The following is a 25,773-nucleotide window of genomic DNA, read 5'->3' on the forward strand; positions in this document are numbered from 1 at the left end:
TTCATGGTGTCGCCATTTAAGCTGCCATCATTAGGCACCAGAGCTAACGCTTAGTTGAGATGATGAGCCAGATCGTTAGCAGGGCTCAGCGATTGCTTCAGGCTGCCTGCAGACTCGGGAAGACAACCCTGGCTCTCTTGGCGAATGGTTTGCCTTTGGGCGGTTTTCTGAGAGCTGGCAATGCCCAACTCCGCACCCGGGGTGGCATGTGCACAGGGGCTGGGCGCACAGCTCGGCGGATTGCCTGATCAGACCCTGACATCTCTGACACTGATCCCCCCTCCCACCACCCCCTTACCTTACACACTGAATCTGGGGTTAAGGGGGCAGCTTCAGAACCCAAACCTAGATGTGGCCTCTAGCCCTATAATGGGCTAAACCCAACCCCCTCCCCATCTGAAGGGCCCCACTCTGGGGGTGGCTCAGTGCCTCATCCCTGGGCTCGGCGACAGGGTCAGGGTCGCTGCCCCGCATTTGGCTGGCGGAGGGACGCCCCCACTGGGCGGACTCGGGGGCTGGCTCCTGGCTGGGCGTGGGGAGACGGCCCCGACCTCTGAGCGCTGCGGGAAGCGGCCGCCAGTTCGCCGGGCGGCATCCGAGCCTGCGGCGAGCCGCCGAGCGAGCCTCCGCGGGGATCCGCGGCGCCGGCGGGCGCGGAGCCTCGGCCAGCCCCCGGCGGGTCCGGAGGGTGCCAGGGTGCCAGCCGCCCCGAGGAGCCATGCCTGGGGCTGCGGGGCCAGCCTGGGGCTCCCCGGCTCCTTTCCTGCTGCCGCTGCTGCTGCTCCCCGCCCTGGAGCCCGCAGGCTGGAGAAGTAAGTCCGCGGGGGAAGATGCCGGGGAAAGGGACCCTCAAAGCCGGGGGGGACGATCCGCGCTGTGGGAACCCAGAGCCAGGGGCTGGCTGGGTCGGGTGAATGTGTGGGGCTTTATTCTAACCCTGGCTCCTGGCCATGATAATGCACCTTCCCTCCCCGTCTCTCCCCCCCCCCCCTTTTCTTGTTCTTTTATATCTTCCACTCGCTCCTTCAATCCCTGAACAGAAGGTTTGCCGGCATGAATAGCGCAGCCAGCCTCCTAGCAAATCAACGAGAACACCCAGAGAACACGCACTGCAGGCTGCGCCCATAGAAAATCCTCTCTCTCTTTTTTTTTTTTTTTTTGCTGTTGTTTGTGGGGTTTGGGGGATACCTGGTTATAAGCAATGTCTTGTCTGCTGCTGGGACCAGGGTCCGTCCAAGATGTGCCCTGGGGATTTCTAGCTGCATGGAATGGCAGAGGTTCCTATCTCTCTCTGCAACACACTCCCAGCTGCAAAAACCCAGCTCAGCAGGAAAGCAATGATAGCCTTGGTTGGGTGACAGCCCTAATTGCAGGTCAGCAGGTTGCAGGCAGGCTGGGATTGACATTAGCTGGGAGGAAGAGCTCTGTGCCTTCCAGAGCTTGTTTCTTTCGGCAACAGATAGCCCCTTGTCTCATTAAACCCAGGGGCATTTTTACCTGGTGGTTAATCACAGGGTCCTAAATCACAGGGTCCTAATAGAATAAGATTCGCTTCCCACTTCCACTTGCTGTCACTGTCCCCAGTGGATTACCCTCTCCTCTGAGTGTCTTGTGAAGGCGTTGACACCAGGGGCTTTTACACCCGAGTCAAATGCTGGAAAGACAGATACGGCAAATTATGTATTTCAGCTCACTCTACTTGGGGCAGTATTCCATGATACAGATCGGCTGGATGGGGTCTGGAAGAGTTGTTAAAGAGAACTGGTTCCCTCTAGAACTCCATGAGTTTAGATGTCATGAGAAGTTCTGTCCCCATTCTCTTTCCCAGACCTGAAGAAGAGGTCTGTGGAGCACAAAAGTTTGTCTCTTTCACCAACAGAAATTGATTCAATGAAAGATATCCCCTCACCCGGGCCTTGTCTCAGGGGAAAGAATAGACAGACCTGCTTTAAAGGGGAAAGCACCATTGGGCATTGCTATGGGATTGTTGGACAGGTTGGCCATGCCTGTTAGTTTCAGACTAAGAGAATTATTTAAGTGCTTCAGGGAGTTTCTCCATCTTTGTTCCAGCAATTAATGTGCCTTTTACAACTCCTATTTAAAAATCCTCTTCAACAATTACTGCTCTGTCCAGCTGCACTTATCCATGGTTTGTATATTTATTACTGGCCTGATCCAGAGAGGAGCTGAGCACATGGCCCCTCATCCAGCACAGCAGAAGTTTTTAAGCCTCATTTAAGTCGATCAGATTTCTCATGTGCTAACATTTAAGCACATGCTTAAGTGCTCTGCTGGATCAATGCCTGTGCTTGTATATGTCTGTACTCTCAGAAATGTAGATGTAAAAAGTTATAAGGAAAATCTTTTCTGCTGCTAATATTAAACAATGTGCTTAGATGTATTTAGAGACATTAGTGGCCAAATAATTCAAACAGTTCTTGCTTTTTGCTGTTTATATGCCGTCTTTTGAAGGATCTGATCCTGTTCCATTAAGTCAAGGGCAAAACTCCCGTTGTCTGTGATGGGGCAGGATTAAACCCTAAATGCTGGGCTTTGCAGTGGAGTTTTGATTCTGAGCAACTGTCTGTGCTCCCCAGGAGAAAACAGCAGTGTTGGCCCACAGCTATACCAGGAAGAAATAACACCCCAGTGGAAAGCCACAGGAAACACCACCATCAGTGCAAAGGTATGGCATATGACCCTGTTGACAGGAAAGGTGCTCTTCATTTTTTTTTTTTCAACTATTATCACCCAAGGTGTGACATGGTTGACTGGATCTGGTGATGTCTCTTAAATTCTTCAGACCAAAGCCCGGTCACTGTAGGCACATGCAGGCTATAGGAGCATTTCAGAAACCGCACCAGCATAGTGGGGAGCTGTTCGCTGTGATCTGGTCTCTCCCCAAAGCTCACAGGCTGCAATGCACCCGCTTGGCATCTGGTGCCACAGGGGAGCGCTACAGAGAAGGGCTAAGCATGACCTGCCAATAAGATCCCCTGACCCAGTGGCGATAAAGCGCTGCTCTCTGTGCGCGGTATCTCAGCTCCAAGCTGGAATCCTACCTCCATAAGGATCTGTGCAGAGAGCCACTGCTGATCAGAATATGAATGCAGACTGTGCCCTGCCTTTGTGGCGGATGTGTGTTCCAGGTTTGGAGACGGAGCTTAGTCTGTACCCTAAGCAATAATAACAAATAACTCTGGCTGCTATATCACTTTCCATTCTGAAGGACCCCAAAGCGCTTTAGACTATGGGCATGGCTACACTTGCAGATGTCGAGGGCTTTGAGTTAAACCCGCCTTCAGAGAGTGCAGTAGGGAAAGCACTGCAGTCTGTCCACACTGACAGCTTCAAGCGCACTGGTGTGGCCACATTTGCGGCACCTGCAGTGGCATTGGGAGCGGTGCATTATGGGCAGCTATCCCAGCATGCAAGTGGCTGCAATGTGCTTTTCAAATGGGGGGATTGGGGTGGAGTGTGACATGGAGTGTGTTGTGTGTATGTGGAGGGACAGAGAGTGGGTTTTTGGGGGGCTGAGAGCATGTCAGCATGCTGTCTGGTAATTTCAGACAGCAGCAGACCCCCAAGTCTCTCTCACACACAGCATTCCACACTAATGGTTGCTTTGTCTCGGAGCAGATAAGCAGCCGGCTGTCAGAAACGGAGCTTTCAAAGGGCATTTACACATTCCTACAGCTGATTCCAAACAATGACAAGGGTGGCCACTTGACTTAAGGGGATTATGGGACGTTTCCGGAGGCTGATCAGAGCGCAGTAAAGCAACACCTCGTTCACACTGGCGCGGCAGCCCTCCAGGGGGGTGCAGCAAACGTTATTCTAGTTGCCGAGGTGGAGCACCAGCAGTGTTGTAGCCGCGGAGTCAGAGCGCTCTACGTGCCTTGCCAGTGTGGACGGGGAGTGAACTAGTGCGCCCGGGGCTCCTTTATTGCACTGTAACTCACAACTGTAGCCAAGCCCTTAGTACTGAGATTGCTTACCCACCACTGAAATGCAGCTGTCTCGGGGAAGAGCCCAGCATCCATTTAACACACCCATTGATGATAACAGTAACAGGCTGTCTGTGGCCTCCAGTGGGAAAAACCTTCGGGAGGGAGGCCCAGGGGCAGGATAACTCAGTGCTGGTCTCCTTGGGAGTTTGCTCCAAATCTTAGTCAGGTGTGGGAAGGCAGGTTTTCCCTCATGGAGGAAGCTGCACCCAACTCCCACACCCAGTGATCCGTTGGATCACCATGGATGTATTCCAGTGGATCCGTAAAGGCCCTGTGCCTCCACGCCTGCTCTCTACAGGCTCCCACAGTGTCTGGCAGGGCAGCTCCATTGGAATCACACGAACAGGGTTATCCTGCCAGCAGCAAATCTCAGGATGTTCCATGAAGAGGACTCTGTTGCAAAGAGTGAGGGCCATGGAAAGGGTAATGCAGCTTGGGGCTGTGTCGCCTCCTCAGTAGAGTCGCCCTTGGGTGCCAGGGAGGAGGAGAAACAGCCCCAGCCCTCTCCTGGAGCCTCAGACAGATCTCCAAAGGTACAAGGCAGAGGGGGGTAATGGATGGAGGTTCATCTGCTTCCTCTGCATCTCCACAAGGATGGTCCTCCCATGTTCAGATCTAGGGGGAATGATCCATTCCTAGTCAGGGCCTGAATGCTGCACCCCTAAGTGAGTGTCCTGGGATATCACGGGGAGTCCTCTCAGGAATAAAGGCTGCTCACATGAGTGATGGTTTTCAGGATGGGTTTGGCCTCCCAGTAACCCCATGTCATCTGCTGGATATAATCTCTATGGGCCTGATTCATGGAAGCCAAGGAAAGACTCCCATTGACTTCAATAGGCACAGGATTAGCAGAAGACCAGAATATCAGAATGGAGACCTGCCTCATGGATACGAAAGGCAACTTTTATAATTGACACTAGAGTTGGGATTAACACAAAGGGATCTGAACACGCATGTTGACTGACAGAATGTTTCAGCCAAGCAATTCTTTAAAATACTCTTATGGTTTCACGTGGTTTCTGTGGTGTGAAATCCCCTTGTATGTTGAGTAAATGATGAGGAAATAACCTGACGCTCTTATTTCTAAGTAATTCCTTATCTTAAAATTCTAATACAGTAAAAGCAGCCTTTCGTGTCTCTTTAGGAGGCAACTTCCTTTAAGAGAAAATCTTGTAATATCCTTAGTTGTACTGAGAAAGTCTTGTAATATCCTCAGTTGTACTGAGTCAATTTAGTTTTTACGTTTTAGATCACTGCTGGTAAGCAGCTAATTTTTATCAGCTCTGTGGTCATTTAAAACTTGTTTCTGTGCTGAACGGCCCCATGTTCCTTTGTATGAATTAGTATAAAAACAAAAGACTGTACTAAAAAACAAGTCAGTAGTAGCAGACACATCGAGTAATGAGGTGCTTGGCTGTAGTTTATATCCTTGATCTCTCTCCTCCTCCCTCCTTGTGTTTTAATTGTATCTGCCTAATAATGAAAATAAGTATAATGTAGTGGTTACTGGGAACACCTTTCAGGTAATGCATCCTGTCTAGCAGGTGTATACACCTCACCTGTGTACAATGCACACCTCCAGTTTGTCTTCTTCCAGCCCTACCATTTATTTAACACTAGGGATACACATAACTTGCTATACCTGTATACAGCTATATATCTGTATACTGTAAATATAGAAGTACACCAGATCTTTGGACCTGTCTATATTGACATTTGAAATGTTATTAGGACCTTCATAGAAAACCATGTCTCTGAGTACATCCTAGAAAGGTAGACTGTAGAGTGCCTACCATATGTTGTAGACCAGCAGGGCTGCAGTTTCAATATATGTTGAGTAGTTTTTCTGGGCAGGAGACTTTTTATACAAATTGTGCATGCTATAGACCAGTGGTTCTCCACCATTTCACTTTGTAGAAGAAAGCTTCTTTCCTGGACCATTACCGCTGCCATCTGCTAAGAAATAGTGTAAGCACAGCTCTGTATCAGGCAAATCGTGCTAGGATGTTTTTCCAGTGACCCAGCATTCCTTGGGCTCCGAGGCATGGGTCCTGTCCATATTTCCAAAGGAGTAACAACACATCATTCTTCTTTCTGAGCATTCCACCTCCATCCGTCTCTGCCTACTGAGCACAGCAGGGGCGGGAGACGTGCTCAACGCTGCAGGGTGGAATAAGGGGAGGTTTGCACTTGCAAACAAAGTAATTGCCGTGTTGATGAACACTTAGGTATTCACAATGATCATGCTGTATGTGTAATGGGCAGTTTCTCTGTTGCATGTAGCACCCATTCAAAGCCGAAGTCAAGATGACAGTCGAGGGGAGAGAGCTCATCCTGGATGTTGAGAAGAATGAGTAAGTGTGCTTGTCCATTGTATGCCCTGTGCAGTCTGCTCCCGAAGATGATGAATAAGGAGCTGATCCAGAGCCCCCTGGAGCTCTTTCTGTTGGCTTCACTGAACTTTGGATCACACCCTAAGGGCTCGTCTAAACCTAAAGCTTAGATTGACCTAGTGACATTGCTCAGGGCTGTGGACAAATGTCATGCCCTGTGCGACATAGTTAGGTTGACCTAAGCCCCCACTGTAGACATAGCTAGATGGATGGAAAAATTCTTCCTTCAACCTAGCTATGGATTAACGGTATCAATTGACCATCCCCTTTTGTCAATGTAGGAAACGTCTATGTTGCAGCTGCCGTGCCGTAGTGTGCGGCTGTGGTTTAGACATACTCTAAGTGGGGGAAATGCATGCCACTCTTATACATGATAAGAGTACTCTGGGTCCGACCTTCAGCTGGTAGAGTGACTTCTGTGGAGCTCTGTCAATGTATGCCAGCTGGCGATCTGGCCCACTGTATATAAACCCATGCCATGTAACAGTTAGTACCTGCGTTAACTAGACAATAATTTCCTGTTACTCTTTACCTGATGTTAGTGTGCTGGATTGTTCACCAAATGACTCAATGTTTTTTTATCAGTAAAAAGCTCTCATGTGGATTTTGTATGTTATGTTACTCATAAGGGATTCCACTCCAGGTCTCTTAGGAGGAATGACAGTGAAACTTATATTTCTCTAATGCCACTTATCCTAAAGTGGCCTAAAGAAATGTTTTCACTTGCACTGACTACAGAGGTTCAGCCACCTCTGTGGTAGAACACAGCAGCTGGTTAACAGCACACAGCAACAGTATATAGTCGTTTGGGATAGGAAGCGAAGAAGAATACTGTATCCAAATGAAGCTACCAGTGGATATAGGTAGGCAGGATGGTTTTGCTGCTGGAGTTTGGATGTAGATTCTTTGCTACTTTTTATACCAGATCCTTTGCCAGGCAAGTGGATTAGATTCTAATGGTGGAAGAGCAGCTAAGACTTTTCTTATATAACTGACCCTTGCCAATTTTAATCCTTTGATGCTGGATTTCTTTCTGTGTCAGATTTATATATTGAGTTCCAGTTGAGTGTTTTTTCTCCTAGTACCCACTAATGTATTTATACCCTGGAATAATACTACTTACCATATTTAAGTATATAGTGCAGACATCCCTGACCAGTCAAACCTAGGATCACTCTTCTCCTTCCCTAAGAGTGCAAGGAAATGCCGCAATATGGATATACAACTGTAATTAGTGTTTATGGTGACATACAAACATAACTGATATGCAGGATAGTCTGAAGGGGGGCCCAGCTTCTCTTTACATGGTGTAAGGCAGTACCTGAAATCAGATGAGTGATCAAATGAAAGTAGATTCTGGGAAGGGTTTTCTGTGAAAGGCTATATCCTAAGGATAAGCTGCTGGGACTTTCAGCACTGAAGACACTAGGGCCAATTCTGCACTTGTGTTAACAGAAAATGTTATAAATATTTCATCTATCAACATCTTTGGGCTTTGAAAGTACCAAAGCATAGAGAGGGGAACAAACTGTACTGCTATTCCTAGCTAAGACCTGTCTACACAAGCAAAATGAACGGTGGAGCAAGTGTGATCAGTAGAGTAGAGATCTCTGAAGCAATGCTGTACATTATGTAACTGCTACTGTGGGTAGGACAAAACCAGTGAGGTCTATTTCCTTGGACTGTCAGGTCTTCAACCTATTGCTGCATTTGTGCGTTGTAGTATTGCGGAGGTGAATTTATTCACAGTCCAGGAGGAGTTGGCAAAAGCAAAGAATCCTGACAGAAATCCAAGTAACAGATTAATTCAGCGTATGATGACATAACCTCCAGGTGCCTCCTGGGAACTGTGCTGTGCTATTTCCATCAGAGGTCTGGCTCTCGGCATGTGTTAGTAAACAGAATGAGGATCACACACCATTTGCTATTGTGTTTACTTCCTGAGGTAAGGCTTTCATTCAGCAAGATACACATACACACACTTCCATCAGGGAGCATGCTGGCTTAGCAGGATCAATAAACACACAAGGCATTATGAAGTCCTGCTATTTGAACAGATCTTATAAAAACACAGCACACAGAAAATATTGAGGATACAAAATCATCTTTAACACTGACTTCAGAGGAGCTTTTCCTGGGCATGGAGTGAAGGCTCAGGCCTATAGTCAGAGGCAGAAGCCGAGACCCACAGGAGAACAGGCAACAAGACATACATTTAAGGGATAGCTGTCAGGATACTGGCTCAGTGAGCAGCTGGGAGGTGTTTGAGAATAGAGCTGTTATTTGGATGTCACTTTCAAAGTCATTTCAATGAGTTATAGGGGAATTCAACAGCAGCGAAGAAGGAATGATGAAGCAGGCAGAAGAAGTGGGGTCCTCAGGAATGTTGTGGATGCTCTAATAAGACACCTTCCATCTGAGACACTACAGCCCTTTGCAAGCATTAAGGAATGAAGCCTCCTCTTCTCCCTGGTGCGTGCCTGTGACAGAGCTGTTGGTTTTGAATGCAACAGTTGTATTGCATGGCAGAAATGTTTGTGCCACGTCCCTGATGTCACATTTATGAAGAGCACATTGTGCTCATCCCCCGGAGATGTAAACCAGGGGATATTGCATCTGTTCCCATTAACATGCTACATTATTATTTACTTTGTAAGGAACTCAGCACCTATCTGACTGTGGATTCCATACACCTGAGTATAGGCTTCATGCGTTAAAACCGAACAGCCCCATTTTGTTGTTCCTGCTAGTATGAAAAAGGCAGAACCATGATTTAGTTCCAGAGGAAGCTAGGCCATCGCGTATAAAAGCTGAGCAATAGCAAGAGAATATCCCCTAGTGCCATTTAATTCTTTTTTTTCTTTTTGCTTCAATAAGTCATTGAAACACTCAAATCCTGCAGCTGCAGGATTGGAAGGTCCAAGACTGCATGGAGAGAGAAATATATGGAGAGATGCCTATAAGAACAATCATACATTTGGCTGTGGCTTAGGAACGGAAGAATCTGCATTCTAAACCTTGGATGAAAACAGAGTTGTTGTTTTTTTTAAAGGCACTTGTGTTTAATAAGAACCAGCTTTGAGCTGAAGAGAGGGGTGTACGGGAGCGCAGTGGAGAAGCTACGAACGTTGATCACAATGGTCCCTTCTGACCTTGGAGCCTATGACTGTCATGTAGCAGGTCTGCGTGGCAGGAGGTTCCTCTCTATCAGGGAGAACAGCTGATACTTCTGTTGTGCAAATCGGAGACTAATTTGTTTTCCCACCTGGCAACAGGAAAAGCTGTAGGGGAGAAAAACACTCCTCCCTGTCCTGTTTCCAGAGAGTCTCTGTCACAGGGTGACTGGCCCCTTTAAGAGTTCACCTGCCTCCCAGTTGGGTTTCAGAGGAGGCCCCTGAGTGGAAAGGGCAGGAAGGGGCAGGTGAGAGCTGCCTGAGAACAGAGGAGAGACAGAAGGAGCAGCCGAGAATTGCCTGCGGGACAGCGCTGCAGGAGACCTGCTGGAGAGCAGTAGCCATGAGCTGTGATTGACAAGTTCTAATGGAAGCTGTTGGTGGACGGGACTGGCTAGAGCTGGGGACCCCTGCCCAGTTGCAGGAAGGCTTGAGCAGAGGCCCCTAGGGATGAAGGGAGGGACGAGCTTGGTCAATGCAAGCTGGACCCAGAAGCAAGGCGTTGGCTCTGAGCTCTTGATGAGCAGGGGTGGGATATATGGGCTGGGAGGGCTGGAGGTGGAATGCTGCAGAAAGCCCTCTGGCAGAAAACCTGAATGGAGGCAATGGGAGGAGCCCAGGAACAAAGGGTTTGTCTTGGAGCAAGATTCCCCTGATCAGGGATAGGACTGATAAGCAAGGAGGCCTGGGGGGAGTGACACACTGTGGGGAGCCCTCTCCCTGGGGACATGACTGGGAGCTCCAGGAGAAGACACAAGGGAGAGAAGTGGGTCTTGGAACTCTCACGGGAAAAGCCTGGAGACTGGGGCCCTGGGACTGGTTAACGACTCTTGGGTGGGCAAACTGGGAAATGTGACCCTTGAATGGGATCGAAGAGCTTCTGCATTGTCATCTGGTCTTGGCTTTGAGGTTGTGGGAGGATCTGTGTTTACCCCGAGGGACCTGTGAGTCAAAGGGGTTGAATTTGTCCCTGAGGCAGAGATGATATTCCTTTGAAGGGAAAGCTGAGGTGGGTTGTACTTGTGCTGTCGAGGTTGGCTACAGGAGGGCAGCTGTGATGGGGTAATGGGATATGAACAGTGGGATTCAAAGCCCTCTCCCACCAGGAAGGGATGACTGGCAGAGCACTGGTGGGGCCGCACCGAGAGGCCATCCTATGACAGTCTCCCAGGGAAGGGAGAGGGTCCAGGACAGCCATAGTTACCTGAAAACTGCAACTGTGGGCTCCCAGTTTCTAGGGAACCTCTCTGAGGAGGTGGTGCAGCAAGCAGAAAGGACAGGGAGGAGAAGGGGCTGCCAAACACAGCAGGGGGTTGATTGGTGCCCTAGATATCCACCCAAGCTGAGGACCATCAGTGGTGGGTCCTGCCTTTCCTCACCACACATCAGCCTGCAGCTGCTGGGGAGAAGCTGCCAGGAGAGTGGCCAGCCAGGGATGCTTTAGTCCCTCTGAGCCATGGAGGGAGTCACAATAGCTTATGGCAGCTCTGAAGTGCCTTTCAGACCCGTGGTAGCTTTATCCTCATAGCTTTTCTGCCCCTGTCCTGCCCCCTGGTTGGCTGTAGTGCAGCTACAGCATCGTGCTGGGAACAGCGGGTTGGATCACATATTCCTAAGGCAGACAAAGCTCCTGCTGACCTCAGGAGGCATCTTGTTTGAATGAAGGGAACGGCATCAGGCCTCCAAAGGGCATTTTTAACCACGTGCAAGGCAAATTCCATGCAATGGAAGCCAAAATGTACTGCGGCTGGCTGAGAGCAGTTAACCTCCTAGCACAGACAGAATTCACAGGCTCCCAGCCCAACAGAGAGATCTAATTTTAGACTCCTTTACCTCAGAAGCAAAAACATGCCACCTCTAAACAGTACCATTTCCGAGTCTGAAATAACAAGGGAGGCCTGTATCTGATGCTCTGAGCTGTCAGATAAAGAAGCTGGGGGTCACTGGTTGATTGTCACTTCCTGCCTCTACAATACTTGTTTCAGTGACTGCTGTCCAAGAGGGGTTTGTCCACCTCCCAGCAGGATGGATATTCCAGATCTTCCACACTGTGTCCACACACTATCCATATCTAATGGCTTCCTGCATTGGGGGGAGAGATGAGGGGTGGTGTGATGGAGGCAAGGGGCAAGAAGCATTTGACCTGCTCATGAAGAGCTTTTTTACCATTAGGAAAATGGAGTTGGCACCTGGAGACATGCAGCTGCTCTTCCTCCTCCTCTTTCATTTGGACTGGTTAGTGATTTCTTTGTAATGCGGGGGAGGAGAGAAGGAAACGTACCCCTCTAAATTATCTGTTCCCTGGCTGCTGTGATTACACGACTTCCCAGCCAGGAAATCCATTTCCTGTCCTCTTCCTCTTTGTATGTTGGCCTTATCCATTGCGAAGTGTAGCGGAACGTGTTGCTGACTTTGCAGGCGTGACTTCATTGCATGGCTCTTCCACCCCAAATATCACTGACACCCCAAATGTCACTGACCTGGCTGAGAGGAGTCTCTTCAATACCCTGAAACAGGCAGCTGAGTTTTACCTTCAGTGCTGGAGAGTCGCCTCCCCTTTCAAGCCTATTTTGCCAGAGCAATAAACGTGTTCTCATTACCCCAGGAAAGGGCTTTGAGAAAGTGAGATGTGCTGGCTTCAGACTTCATGAGCATCTGAGTCACCAGCACCAGCAAAGAGCCTTGGTGGGTTCCAGCTATTTGAATAAGTGTCCGGTTTTACCCAGAGGGCTCCGGAGGGGCTTACTTGTTTCCCTCTCCAGTTGCAGCTGGATGTTAAAAAGCAGCCCTGACAATTATGACTCCCAGGCTGGATGTTAGAGGGAAGGGCCGTCTGAGTTTCTCACAATAAGTTCTGTTGGGGGGATTTTAAGCAAAGTTTCCGGCGAAGAGGGATCAAAGTCTCCTTTGGTATAATAGTGTGATTCTGCTGCAGTCGATGGAGTGGCTCCACTCTGTGAAAGGAGGAATAGCCCCCAAATGCAGACAAATCTGGTGTAGAAAGCCTGACAGGGAAACGAATCCCTCCCACCCCAAAATATTCTTGGCAATCAGTTTGGGCAGATTTATTATTATTTGAGAAGAGAGAGAGATGGAAAAAATTCAGAGCTCTCAATCTGGTTATAGACTCTCTTCGGTCGTTCACTAGACCAAAATGAAAACAGCTGACATTTCCCACAAGAGATTTGTGGCCTGTCTGTTGGCTTTTGGTTTTTGAAAAATTGTGTTCATGCATCCAAGATATTTGTATTTATTTTAAAAATGGCACCTACCCATGCAGACTGACGGCATTGTATCACGATCCCCAACTGAGTTGTTAGCTCCACTGAGTTCATTAGAAGAACCCATCCATCTCAAAGGACAACCATGGACATCCACTGGAGCCCAGCCAAACTTAGTTGAAGACCTCTGAGTATATCATTTCTGAGCACCTCCCATTGAGATCATTGGTTAGTGAAGGTTCCCAGCACGGTACAGGACTGTGCTAGTCAATTTTGCCTGTTGTAAATATTTTACTGGCTCTAAGACACCGGAAAACCAATTTATTGTGGAAACCCTGGCAGAGATTTTTCCAAAGCCACTTAGGGATTGAACCCCAATTCCCATTTAAATTAATGTGACTATGCCTCTAAACTTCCTAGGCGACTTGGAAAATCTCCCACCATATGTTTTATTCAGCCCCTATCTAGCCCACGTCTTATCTCAGCCCCAGTACTGCCAAGTGTTGACTCCAATGGAAGTTAGGGGCTTCCCAGGGCCTCCTTCCCTGTCATCTATTTGCAATTCGTTTATCTTGCTTTCCGCTGCTCTCTGGAGATCTGACAAGAAAAGGAAGAGGGAAGGGAGTCTTTCATTCCCAGTCTTTCCTCCCATTCTCTCCCTGTTCTGTTTAGCTGACCGGGCTGCAGGCAGCGCTCTCCAGGGAACCCCAGGAACCAGCCTCCCAGCAGGGGGCTCCCTGCATCCCGTGCCCCATCTCCGTTACATAATGCTGCCTTCTCCTGCAAAATGCCGTCAGCCTCATTCACTGAATACGTGACCTGCCCTGTCGCTGTGTCTGAGACAGCAAACCAGAGACACCCCTGAATGAGGACACCAGGCCTTCCCTGCAGGCCCGTTCATGCAGCAGCTCAGTGGCATTAAGATGGACCCTTTGTTTAAAACAATGACATCACTGACAGAGCTGCCCTGGTCCAAGATCACTCCAAGCTGGTCTTCAGCAGAACAGAGTCTTTAAGACATCTGTACATTGTGGCAGTGGGCCAGGCCTTCGCTCGCTTGTCTGCTTTGCTCAGAGCTGACCCGGCTCCACAGGATGTCTGTTCAATGAAAACTGGCAGTGGCCTATTTCCAGCCAGCATCCGAGCTCCAGCACGGGGAAGTCGGCTGCTCTGGAGTGGAGCTGATGTGTGCAGGTCAGGGAGGAGTGAGTATGGGTGCTGAGAGCCAGCCCCTCTGCTGGTTAGAGCAGCCTGAGGACTACTCTAACTTAGGCAGGCCTCAGATCGCCCCAGCACTTGAAACCATGGCCAGGAATCAGCATGGGACAGGGTTATTCCCAGCCCCACGGACCCTTTCCTCCGCCCATGCCCTGTTTTTCCTGACACACCATCAGCAGAGTGGGGGAAAAGAGCTTGACAGCACCTGTGCTGGCTGGCCCTGTACCACCTTGCAGTGGGGTGATTGCCTCTGGGCCAGTGATGCCAGCTTTAGGGCTAGCAGTTTGGCACAAAGCGACCGCATAGTGCCAGAGAAAGCATGTTTGAAAAGTGGGCAATGAAGGCCAGAGCCTCACTGATGTCAGAGCTGCTGGCTAGGAGCCTGATCCTGCCTCCTGACTTCAGCGGAGCAACGTCAATTTGCATCGGTTGAGGATCTGCCCATAGGTTCTAAGCAGAGACTTTCACACAATCCAGAGCCTCTCATAAACACATTGCTCAAAGCAATTTCCTGGAAGTTAATGCAATTTGGTGATGAAGCATTCGTTTCAGCTGAGCAAACTAGGATACTCAGGGAGAAGATTATAGGGAGACGTTTTTCTGTAGCATGGTGTTTCTGTGATTATCTGCTGTTTACAGATATGCAATAGCTGATACCAGCACTATTCAAGGCCGGGCCAATAATGAGGTACCCAGTGAGGAGCATTAGCACATCAGAAAGAAGCCACATGAGCTTTGCTGGGCTACAATGAAGTTTGAAAGCAGAGACAAAAGCAGTCGTATTCCAGACATCAATTGGGCTCAAACGGAACGCTGCCAAACATGACTTCTGCTTCTCCCCGAGGTGAAGAGAATGATTATCTGCATGGAGGCAAGCGGCAGTCTTGTCTGTGGCATGAAAGAACATCTTCCATTGTAGCCTGGTGAGGGCGAAAGGGGCATCTCAGGCGATGAGACACTTGCAGGTCATTTTTGAGAGTGCTGTTTACATTTAGCTCAGGGAAATGCAACCTACACGGAAGTCTCTGGATGCTGCCTGCTGGGGAGAGAGCGGTCACATTGCCTAGAGGCGACCTGCAAAGGGGGAATAAAAAAATAGTGGTGGGGGGGGTTCCTTCTTTGTGATTTGTAAAGATGACTTGACAGGGTTTATTCTCCCCCTAGAAAAGTTTTTGGAGTTTGTTTATTTATATATTGCTTGTTTTTTCCCCTTAGGAATATTGGGAATTCTGGTCTTTCCTGGTTTTGCTGGAGCACTTCTTGGATGACTCAGAGAGGTGGATTGGGTCTTTCCATCCCTTAACTGAAGGGGCTTTGGGCTGAATCCTTAACAAAGCCAGCCCGAGCTTTTCTCACAAGGGTTTGAGTTAAATATAGGGCAAAGGAAAGAGTTTCAAACACTCTGAAAGGGGAAGGGATTTTTATTCAGTCAGTCAGGTTTCACTTTCTTGGTATCTCTGATGTCCTAAACTTGCTAATTCTCTAATTGTAGAGTCTTCCAGGAGTGGCAAGACCTGTATGCATCCTGTCAAAAAACAAGCCATTTAAAGAAACAGCCATTTAAATTTTGTTACTTGGAAGAGGGCGGAACCCACAACGCATCAGGCCTTTTTTATAAAGCATAAAAAGGGCACAAGCACATTCTGCCCACCCCACTTTGCCCTTGCACTTTAAGAAATCCGCTGCCTGGAATGTAACAATTCCCACTGAGGAGCAGCTGAGTAGGAGCTGGCACAGAGGCTGACTATCACAGTCCCCAACTATGGCATCCTCGCGTGATGCCAAGTGTGATGCCTAGACAGTCAACAGTAAAGCACGGGGTGCTTTGTACATATCTGTGATCGATCACTTTACAAGGCCGTTTTACAGGCTTTTAGAGATGGGGTGGCTGGTTTTCGCCGGGGTTTGCCCTGTTTTGCTGCTGCTGAGATGGAGACGGGTTGTGACTTTCTCCGGTTTGCCATTCACGAGCCAGCCTTATTTCCTAATTTTGCAAACTCGACCACCTGGGTGAAAGAGGAGGAGGAGACGGCAGTACAGCAGCATCGCCCCTGGCACCCAATCCAAATGCTTACTCATGAAGTGCTGAGAGCAGTCCAGCTTGCTTTGCCTTTCCCATGATCCCAGGCTCCTTGTAAAACTCAGGGGGGATTTTGCCTGTATAAGGAGCACGGGGTCAGGTCCTGAATAGGGTGTCAAACTTTGCCTTGTTCCTATGCCAAGAAGGGTTTGCAAGCTGAAAAATGGCACCATCTGAACCCATTCTCGGGCCATTACATTGTAACAGGAACAGAGATGGGTTTATAACAGCACGCAGCCATGGACAGCCCAGAGCCCTGGGGGAAATTTGTAGCTCAAGCTGGATCCAGACTTCATAGCTGATCCCCCTCCCCCAAAATGCATGTTGGACTGAACCAAAACCCTGAATCTGAATACTCCCAGGATTCAACCATGATGAATTTGGATCACAACTTTTATGGCCTAATGTCAAAACACAAGGGGCACGAACCCCATTCTCATTTGAGATGATGATGATGATGGTTGGTTTTCCATCTCTTGGTGTCTTCAGCTGAAGACTGGATGAATTTCTGGAGAGATTCTTTAGCCAAACACAAGTTATTCGGTTCAGTACAGGAGTAACTGGATGAAATTACTTGCACTAATGGAGGAGCCTGTGACTGGACTCAAACCAGGAGGTCCCTTCCATTCCTATTCTTAAATTCTATGGCCAGGTAAGATTAGATGATCAAACATTCCCTTCTGGGCTTAAAATCTTTGAATCTATGTGCCAATAGTACCAGAGGATGAGTGAACCCATTGGTCTGGGCATTGCTCAAACACATAAGAACGTGCAGTCCCTGTCCTGTAGAGTTTGCAGTCTAAAAACCTCAGGTGAAATCTTGTGGTTTTCTTCATATTGCATCCCCAAGTCTCTGAAAATCATCATTGTACAGGTAATTATTATTTAGTGCAGTTCCGTGTCCCATGGGAACCTGGCTGGTGCATCAGCTTTTTTTACTTTTTGCAGTCTTATTTATTTATTTCATTTTTTTAAAATGTTACTATTTGAGTTTGTTGAAACCAGGGGCAGGATTTATGAATGAACCAAAATACAGTGGTGGTAGTGAGGGGCCTGGCCGTGTGGGCACAGTGCTACAGAGCGGGGCATCATTCAGTGGCCGAGTTTGGGATTCACAGGCATGCTTTCCTTTGTCCTGATTCATTTAATAAATGTTTTGAAGGAGCACTTAGGAAGATGACTAGCTGAGCACTTACAGGTATGAGTGTATTTCATGAGACAAAATTATCTGAATGCAGTGTTTGTGTGCCAATGGCCATTAACCTTTGAACTTCTGAGCCTCTCCCCATTCAAGTTCCCTCTGGGCAGGGAGAGGAGACATATAATATTGGTCTCGCAGATGCTCTGATTGCATTGATGTTTTGTGCAAGCCATTAGCCCCTCTCTTGTTTCTGAAAGTGTGTTAGTGGAGGGCTTGGCAGACGGAAAGTGCTGCATTAGAGGTAAATGTTGCAGGGCAGAGGGTGGAATATGTACCAGAGAAAAGCTCCCTAGTGACTGCCCCCAAAAGGCTCATCTTCCATTGGCCATGTTTTTTTTTTTCACTTCGTTCAATTTTATACTGTGTTTGTTATAGCTTGTTCAGCCTAACCAAACGAAGACAGAGGGGAGATATGATTGTGCTCTATAAATACCTCAGAGGGATAAACACTAGGGATGGAGAGGAGTTATTTAAGTTAATCGCCAATGTGGGCACAAAAACAAATGGAGATAAACTAGCCATCAGCAAGTTTAGACTTGAAATTCAACAAAGGTTTCTAACCACCAGAGGAGTGAAGTTCTGGAATAGCCTCCTAAGGGGAGCAGTGGGGGGCAAAAAATCTAATTGGCTTCAAGACTGAGCTTGATAAGTTTATGGAGGGGGTGGTATGCTGGGACTGCCTACAATGGCATGTAGCCCATCTGTGACAGCTAGCAGCAAATATCTCCAACAGCCAGTGATGGGACACTAGATAGGGAGGGATTTGAGTTACAATAAAGTATTCTTTCCCAGGGGTCTGGCTGGTGGGCCTAGCCCAAATGCTCAGTGTCTAACTGATCGCCATATTGGGGGCTGGGAAGGAATTTTTCCCCAAGTCAGATTGGCAGAAACCCTGGGGGGTGGGGGGGGGATTTGTTGTTGTTGTTTTTTTTTTTTTTTGCCTTCCTCTGCAGCATGGGGCATGGTTTTGTGTAAATGGCGGATTCTCTGCAACTTGAAGTCTTTAAATCATGAATTGAGGACTTCAGTAACTCAGCCAGAAATTAGGGGTCTATTACAGCAGTGGGTGTTAGTTTGACATCTGTAGTATACAAGGTCTTGGAAAAAAATTTGAAGGAGAAGGTAGTTAAGGACATTGAAGTCAATGGTAAAAGGGACAAAATACAAGATGGTTTTACAAAAGGTAGATCGTGCCAAACCAACCTGATCTCCCTCTTTGAGAAAGTAACGGATTTTTTTAGACAAAGGAAACGCAGTGGATCTAATTTACCTAGATTTCGGTAAGGCGTTTGATACCGTGTCACATGGGGATTTATTAGTTAAATTGGATAAGATGGGGATCAATAGGAAAATTGAAAGGTGGATAAGGAATTGGTTAAAGGGGAGACTACAACGGGTCCTACTGAAAGGTGAACTGTCAGGCTGGAGGGAGGTTACCAGTGGAGTTCCTCAAGGATCGGTTTTGGGACCAATCTTATTTAATCTTTTTATTACTGACCTCCGCACAAAAAGTGGGAGTGTGCTAATAAAGTCTGCGGATGATACAAAGCTGGGAGGTATTGCCAATTTAGAGAAGGACAGGGATATCCTACAGGAGGATCTGGATGACCTTGTAAACTAGAGTAATAGTAATAGGATGAAATTTAATAGTGAGAAGTGTAAGGTCATGCATTTAGGGATTAATAAGAAGAATTTTAGTTATAAGCTGGGGACGCATCAATTAGAAGTAACGGAGGAGGAGAAGGACCTTGGAATATTGGTTGATCATAGGATGACTATGAGCCGCCAATGTGATATGGCTGTGAAAAAAGCTAATGCGGTCTTGGGATGCATCAGGAGAGGTATTTCCAGTAGGGATAAGGAGGTGTTAGTACCGTTATACGAGGCACTGGTGAGACCTCACCTGGAATACTATGTGTGGTTCTGGTCTCCCATGTTTAAGAAGGATGAATTCAAACTGGAACAGGTACAGAGAAGGGCTACTAGGATGATCCGAGGAATGGAAAACTTGTCTTATGAAAGGAGACTCAAGGAGCTTGGCTTGTTTAACCTAACCAAAAGAAGGTTGAGGGGAGATATGATTGCTCTCTATAAATATATCAGAGGGATCAATATCAGAGAGGGAGAGGAATTATTTAAGCTCAGTACCAATGTGGACACAAGAACAAATGGATATAAACTGGCCACCAGGAAGTTTAGACTTGAAATTAGACGAAGGTTTCTAACCATCAGAGGAGTGAAGTTTTGGAATAGCCTTCCAAGGGAGGCAGTGGGGGCAAAAGATCTATCTGGCTTTAAGATTAAACTCGATAAATTTATGGAGGAGATGGTATGATGGGATAACGTGGTTTTGGTAATTAAATATTCATGGTAAATAGGCCCAATGGCCTGTGATGGGATATTAGATGGGGTGGGATTTGAGTTACCCAGGAAAGAATTTTCTGTAGTATCTGGCTAGTGAATCTTGCCCATATGCTCAGGGTTTAGCTGATCGCCATATCTGGGGTCGGGAAGGAATTTTCCTCCAGGGCAGATTGAAGGGCAGGTTTTTCGCCTTCCTCTGTAGCATGGGGCACGGGTCACTTGTTGGAGGATTCTCTGCTCCTTGAAGTCTTTAAACCACGATTTGAGGACTTCAATAGCTCAGACATAGGTGAGAGATTTTTTGCAGGAGTGGTGGGTGAAATTCTGTGGCTTGCGTTGTGCAGGAGGTCAGACTAGATGATCATAATGGTCCCTTCTGACCTAAATATCTATGAATCTATGTTCTGTGGCCTGCAACATGCAGGAGGTCGGACCAGATGATCATGATGGTCCCTCCTGGCCTTGAAGTCTATGAGACTCATAACAAAGAACTCCCACACTAACTGCCTTGCGACCCAGTCCAGCACCCACTGACGTTAATGGGAGTGTTTCCATTGATTTAAACGGGAGCTGGATCTGGCCCTTCTTGCACTGTGATTGTCAGAGATCCCAGCAGAGAGGATTCAATAATAATGTGCCAAGTCTAAAGAAATGTCCTTTTTTGTCTTTGCCTTGCTATTGGTAGGCACCTCTTTGCACCAGGCTACACTGAAACCCACTATACCCAGACTGGAATGCCCCACACCATCACTTTCAACCACACAGTAAGTATCAGGGGAGGGATAGCTCAGTGGTTTGCGCATTGGCCTGCTAAACCCAGGGTTGTGAGTTCAATCCTTGAGGGGGCCGTTTAGGGATCTGGGGCAAAAATTGGGGATTGGTCCTGCTTTGAGCAAGGGGGTTGGACTAGATGACCTCCTGAGGTCCCTTCCAACCCTGAAAGTCTATGATTCTATGCCGGTGCAGGCGGATCCAAGGAGAGGGTACAGAGAGGGGACGGGGCTTCATCCTCTGGAGACTTGAGTTTCCAATTGGACTGGGTGGAATGTGACTTGAGTTTGGAATTCTCATCCTGTAGATATCTCTAGTGGGCAACTGTTTGCACCTCCAAACCTTTGGCCAGTCAATGGTCCCATCTCAGATGCGTTCTTTGGTGGGCACAGTCTGACGGATGCTGCATATTAGGTCTGAGGAGCAGTGGCAGAGATCTGCAGGGAAACCTCTCCCTTTGCCTGCCTCTCGCTGTTTCTTTCTAGTCTCTGCAGAATTTTGGAGCTCTTGAAAGCGAAGACCTGGGGAAAATGTTGCTTTTTCCACTTCTGTAAGCCAAGGTCTTCCCCAGATCCCAAATACCCAATCTGGGCTCACCCCAACGAATATAAACCAGAGCAGAGAGAGAATTTTCCAAAGCACTGAAATGACTTAGGAGACTCAGCCCCATTGTCTTCCAATGCTGCTGTTCATCCCTTTGCTTTTGACACTGCCCTTTGCAAAGTGCAAGCTCCATGCTTGCTGTGTTCCCAGCCCTTTGCGAGACTAGCCCATGCCAGCTGGCTCCTGGTCAGAAAAACCATCATGAATTGCTGATCTCAGACAAGGACTCTCGGCTGCAATTGCACAAAGATATACATTAGTTAGAATTTTAAACGAAAAGATAAAGACGATGAGAGAATTTTCCCTGCTACTGTTTGCTCCCCTCTCTCCTCCCAGAGGCGCACAGCTGGGTGAGGCGTTTGGGCTGTGATGGAATGCTGTCAGCATGTTGACCCTAGTGGCTTCCTTGTTCCTACCATAGTCTGCCTTTTGTCTTGAGATGAGCCCATCTAAATGGACTTTCCGGTCTATAACATATAACCCTTTATAGAACTAAAGTATGAGGTCAGCACATTCTTCAGGGCCTGATCCAAAGCCAGCTGAAGTCAATAGACAGATTCCCATTGACTGACTTCAACAAGCTTTGGATCAAGCCCTTAGTGCTGCAGCCTGGTCTGCTCGTCTGTGAAGCTTCCTCGGGACGTTACAGCACCTTAGATTTTATTAGCAATGAAGAGCATGTTCATGCATATCCACAAGGCCATGTTATGACAGCCGAGATGCTAGGTTTGAATCAGGGGACTGCTGTTTTTTGTTATTGTTGTTGCATTAAAGTCTCACCTGGTGGCAGGAGGGACAGTACTAGAGAGAATTAAAGGCTCTGTCATTGCGCACCCAGGTCCTGTACTGGTCCTTTCTGCCCAGGTGTTAATTCCACCCTCCTGCAATAAAAGAACTCACCAAACTCTTCCTTCCTTAGACAATCTCCTTTCTCCTTTCCAGGACCATTGCTTCTACCATGGTGTTGTGCGAGGCATGGAACAATCCAGCGTCACACTCAGCGCATGCAAAGGGCTACGGTAAGATTCAGGCAAGCCCTGACAAAACAAGCATCTGACAGTCCTTTGGCCTCCCCTCATCCTTTCCAAGGTCTCCAGGCAGCCCTTCATGTGACTCCCTAGCAAGGTTGTTAGCATTAGAGCTGGTCAGGAATTTTCCAACTAAAAGTTTTTGGCCAGGAAACGTGGATTGGTCAAAAGCAAAGCTTTGTGTGGGAAAGGGTCGGCTTCAACAAATGGTTCGACTTGAACTTTTGAAGTATTGCAGCGAAACCTTGTTTTCCCAGTTGGAACTGACTCTTTGGTTGGAAACTGAGTAAAAATAAATAACTTCTGAATATTTTGTCCACAGGAATTTTTGTTGGAGTTGACACACTTAAAAAGCGTTTGACAAATTTCTAACCAGTTTTAGTCCTGGGCAGAAAAAAAGACCAGATCCTCAGCAAGTGTAAATCAGCATAGCTCTAATGAAATCAACAGAGCTACATTCACCTACCGCAGCTGGGGATCTGGGCCCACAACTAGGGTGGCCAGCTGTCCGGTTGAAAATGGGACCTGACGGTATCCGGTCAGGTCTACTGACAGGACACCCAAAGTCCGGTTACTGTGGGTGCGGGAGGTGGGGAGATGCCAAGTCATCACCTGGGTCAGGCCCCTACTCAGTCAAGGTCACCTCCTACCTGCATTGGGCGGCTGCAGCTCCCTGCCCCAGTTCTGCAGGAGAGTCCCTCCCGACCCACGCAGGGACAGGGGGAGAGGGGAAAAGCCGTGAATGATGGAGGGATGGGGAAATGGCAGCAAATGGGGGTGGGGCCTCAGGGGGAAGGGGCAGGGCAGGAGCGGGGCCTTGGGGGAAGAGGCGGGGCAGAGGTGAGGCCTTGGGGAAGGAGTGGGGCAGGGGAGGTTTTTTTTAAACATTTTTTAAACATTACAAAGTTGGCAACCCTAAATATCACATGCACTTGAAGGCTCTTAGTTAAGATAGGTTTCAGAGTAACAGCCGTGTTAGTCTGTATTTGCAAAAAGAAAAGGAGTACTTGTGGCACCTTAGAGACTAACCAATTTATCTGAGCATAAGCTTTCGTGAGCTACAGCTCACTTCATCGGACGCAACGGTACATCCGATGAAGTGAGCTGTAGCTCACGAAAGCTTATGCTCAGATAAATTGGTTAGTCTCTAAGGTGCCACAAGTACTCCTTTTCTTTTTAGTTAAGATACTTCACATCTGTTTATAAACAGGACACTGTTTGCAGTCAGCTCCAGCTGAAAGCTGGTTGGAAGCTGGGCTGGGGAGATTTAGTCCAGTCAGGAAACAGGCCTTGCCAAAAAAAACCCTCAGCAACCTCAAGTGCTTTTAATGTAGATAAATATCTGATGGTATAAACAGGACAAAGTGGCCACCTGTGTTTTGCAATAAATAATCCACTTGCCATAAAAAAGCAGAAGAAATCACAGGTGTGCCCTGCTTCTGTTTTATCCCACATTCTTCCAGGTTCTTTATTCTTAGCGTCAGAAGAAACGGCTCTAGTTCGGCTAACGTGCAGTCGTGCTGCCTCATTTTCTCAAAATGGAGGAAAAACCTAAGGAGGAAAATAACCCCAAAACCTCAAATTTCTGTTGATGAAAAAACCAAAACATTTTCTTGTTTTGTCAAAATGCCAATTTGTGATTCAGTTGATCAGCCTCTTGGTGCGCAATATTTTAGACCAAAAAAAGCTCAACAAGTTCTTGTATTAACTGGTAACATCATTTCCCTGTCTGAAGTATTTATCTAGCTTCCTTCCCCCACAGTATCTGAGCACCTCACAATCACTAATGTGTTTATCCTCACAACACCCCTATTGTCCCCAGAGAACAGATGGGGAACAGAAACACTGAGAAGCTAAAGCCCAGACTGTCAAAGGATTTCAGTGAAAGTTAGTGGCTTTGGGCCTAAGCAACTTCCCCAAGATCGCACAGGTAGAGCAGGAAATTAAATGCTGGTTTTCTGGATCCTTGACTAACCACTGAACTATCCTTTCTCTCACTGCTTCTTATTTCAACAGTGGTCTTATAGTACTGAGCAGCAACCTCAGTTACATCTTAGAGCCGGTCCCCGATAGCCAGGATCAACACTTGATCTACAGATCAGAACATTTGAGGCTTCCCAAGGGGACTTGTGGATATCTGCATGAAGAAATGACAGCCACACACTGGCTCAACACATTGACAGGCCAGGCCACAGCACACCATCACAGGGTGAGTGTGTACCATGTAAGCTAGGGCACTAATGTGCAACACGCGGCAGGGTGTGGCTCATCCCCTGTGAGCAGGGTGATACTGCTGTCCTCCAAGAGCAGGGCTATGGAAATGAAACCAAGGGGTTATAGTTCCTCCTAAAGGAAGACAGTGATTAGGAACTAGTGGCTGCTCAAGCAAACAAGTGTCCATGTGTAACGGGGGGCAGGGGCATCGTCAGTAAGGCAGCAATTGCCAGACAAGAAAAATGATTAACCACAACGAACCTCCATGGTGCTCTGTCACAGGTGAAGCGGGAGGATTTGCAGTCTACGAAGTACGTGGAGCTGCTGCTTGTGGCTGATTTTGCAGAGGTAAGAGAAATACACCATATTTACACCGGCTGAGAACTGGGTCCATGGCAAATCTCTCTAGCTGCAGAACAGGTAGAGGGCAGACAGTGGCAGGGGCAGCTTTCCCCTGCCATCACAGCTATCCCTGATGTGGAGGGACCCCGACAGGGTGTACATAAGGGGGTTCCACTTCCCTGCCCTCCTAGTCCCTCCCTGACTACTCCGAGAATACCCAGGAAAGATGCCGTTTATTGCCAATAGGAGATGGAAACTGTGATACGGACAAGTGTCTAGGATTGAGGCCACCCACTTATTTCAAGTAGGCCACTGCACAGCCATCAGAGATGTAACTATTGCCTGTCACTACCAGTCTGCACTGACTACTAACAGTTACCATGGATTTGAGGGGTGCGTGTACCTCAGAATGTGATCAAGCCAATTGCAACCATATTATGAGCACTCAGCCACCATGAATTAATAAAAAAGAACACCACATAGTTAACGGTTAATTGGAAAGCGGGCTTTTAGATACAAGGTCAAAATCTAGCTGGCAGTTTCTGCTAATCAGAGTGGGAGGAGGGGAAAGAAAAGTAAATAACAGAGACAGAAAGAAGGTAAGAGGATGGAAACTTTGAGTCTAGATGCCTCTGACATTAGAAGTTTATTGAAAGTTAGAAAAGTGAAGATCCAGTAGGGTCATTATGACCTATGTGTTTTGTAGAAGTTAGTTATAAAATGTCTAGATAAAAGAGTGTACTTTTGGAGCAGTCCTCTTAAGCCATCTTGAGAGAGGTTTTTTCTGACACCTTTTCTCCCTGGTGGGTGAGCAACTGGCCACTGCGAACCCGCTGTTAATTACTTAATACTGTTTCAGAGTTCAGGTATATATCTGGGATGTTCGAAACCTATCGCTTATGTCTCTGTGTGCTTAAATCTAATAAACTGCAGTTTAGATAGAGCTTGCTTACTTGCATTAATCTTTTTATCAGACAGAATTGCTGTGTTCCCATTGATTTATTCCTGAAGTGAAACAGTTACGTTACCCCTGCTGGGGTTCTGAAAACCCCGGGTAACACTAACCAGTGCCCTGAAGTGAAAAGGCTCTATATCTTATTAGCAGCCAGCATGCAGGAGCATTGATTCAGTTACACAGCTCCATGTTTAATGATG

At 47.5% G+C, this 25,773-nt stretch overlaps 1 protein-coding gene across 1 annotated transcript in view; it reads left to right on the forward strand.

Moving 5' to 3' along the window:
• Positions 1-718: 718 nt before the first annotated feature.
• ADAM19 (ADAM metallopeptidase domain 19) overlaps positions 719-25,773 on the forward strand; it is a 48,585-nt gene continuing 23,530 nt past the window's right edge. The window contains exons 1-7 of the mRNA XM_074960218.1: positions 719-812; positions 2,598-2,686; positions 6,294-6,364; positions 20,346-20,424; positions 21,977-22,053; positions 24,079-24,271; positions 24,559-24,624. Of these exons, the coding sequence (XP_074816319.1) occupies positions 719-812; positions 2,598-2,686; positions 6,294-6,364; positions 20,346-20,424; positions 21,977-22,053; positions 24,079-24,271; positions 24,559-24,624 (669 nt within the window). The remainder of the gene's footprint in view (positions 813-2,597; positions 2,687-6,293; positions 6,365-20,345; positions 20,425-21,976; positions 22,054-24,078; positions 24,272-24,558; positions 24,625-25,773) is intronic.

The sequence above is a fragment of the Natator depressus genome, chromosome 8, assembly GCF_965152275.1.
Source record: "Natator depressus isolate rNatDep1 chromosome 8, rNatDep2.hap1, whole genome shotgun sequence".
Lineage (NCBI taxonomy): Eukaryota > Metazoa > Chordata > Testudines > Cheloniidae > Natator > Natator depressus.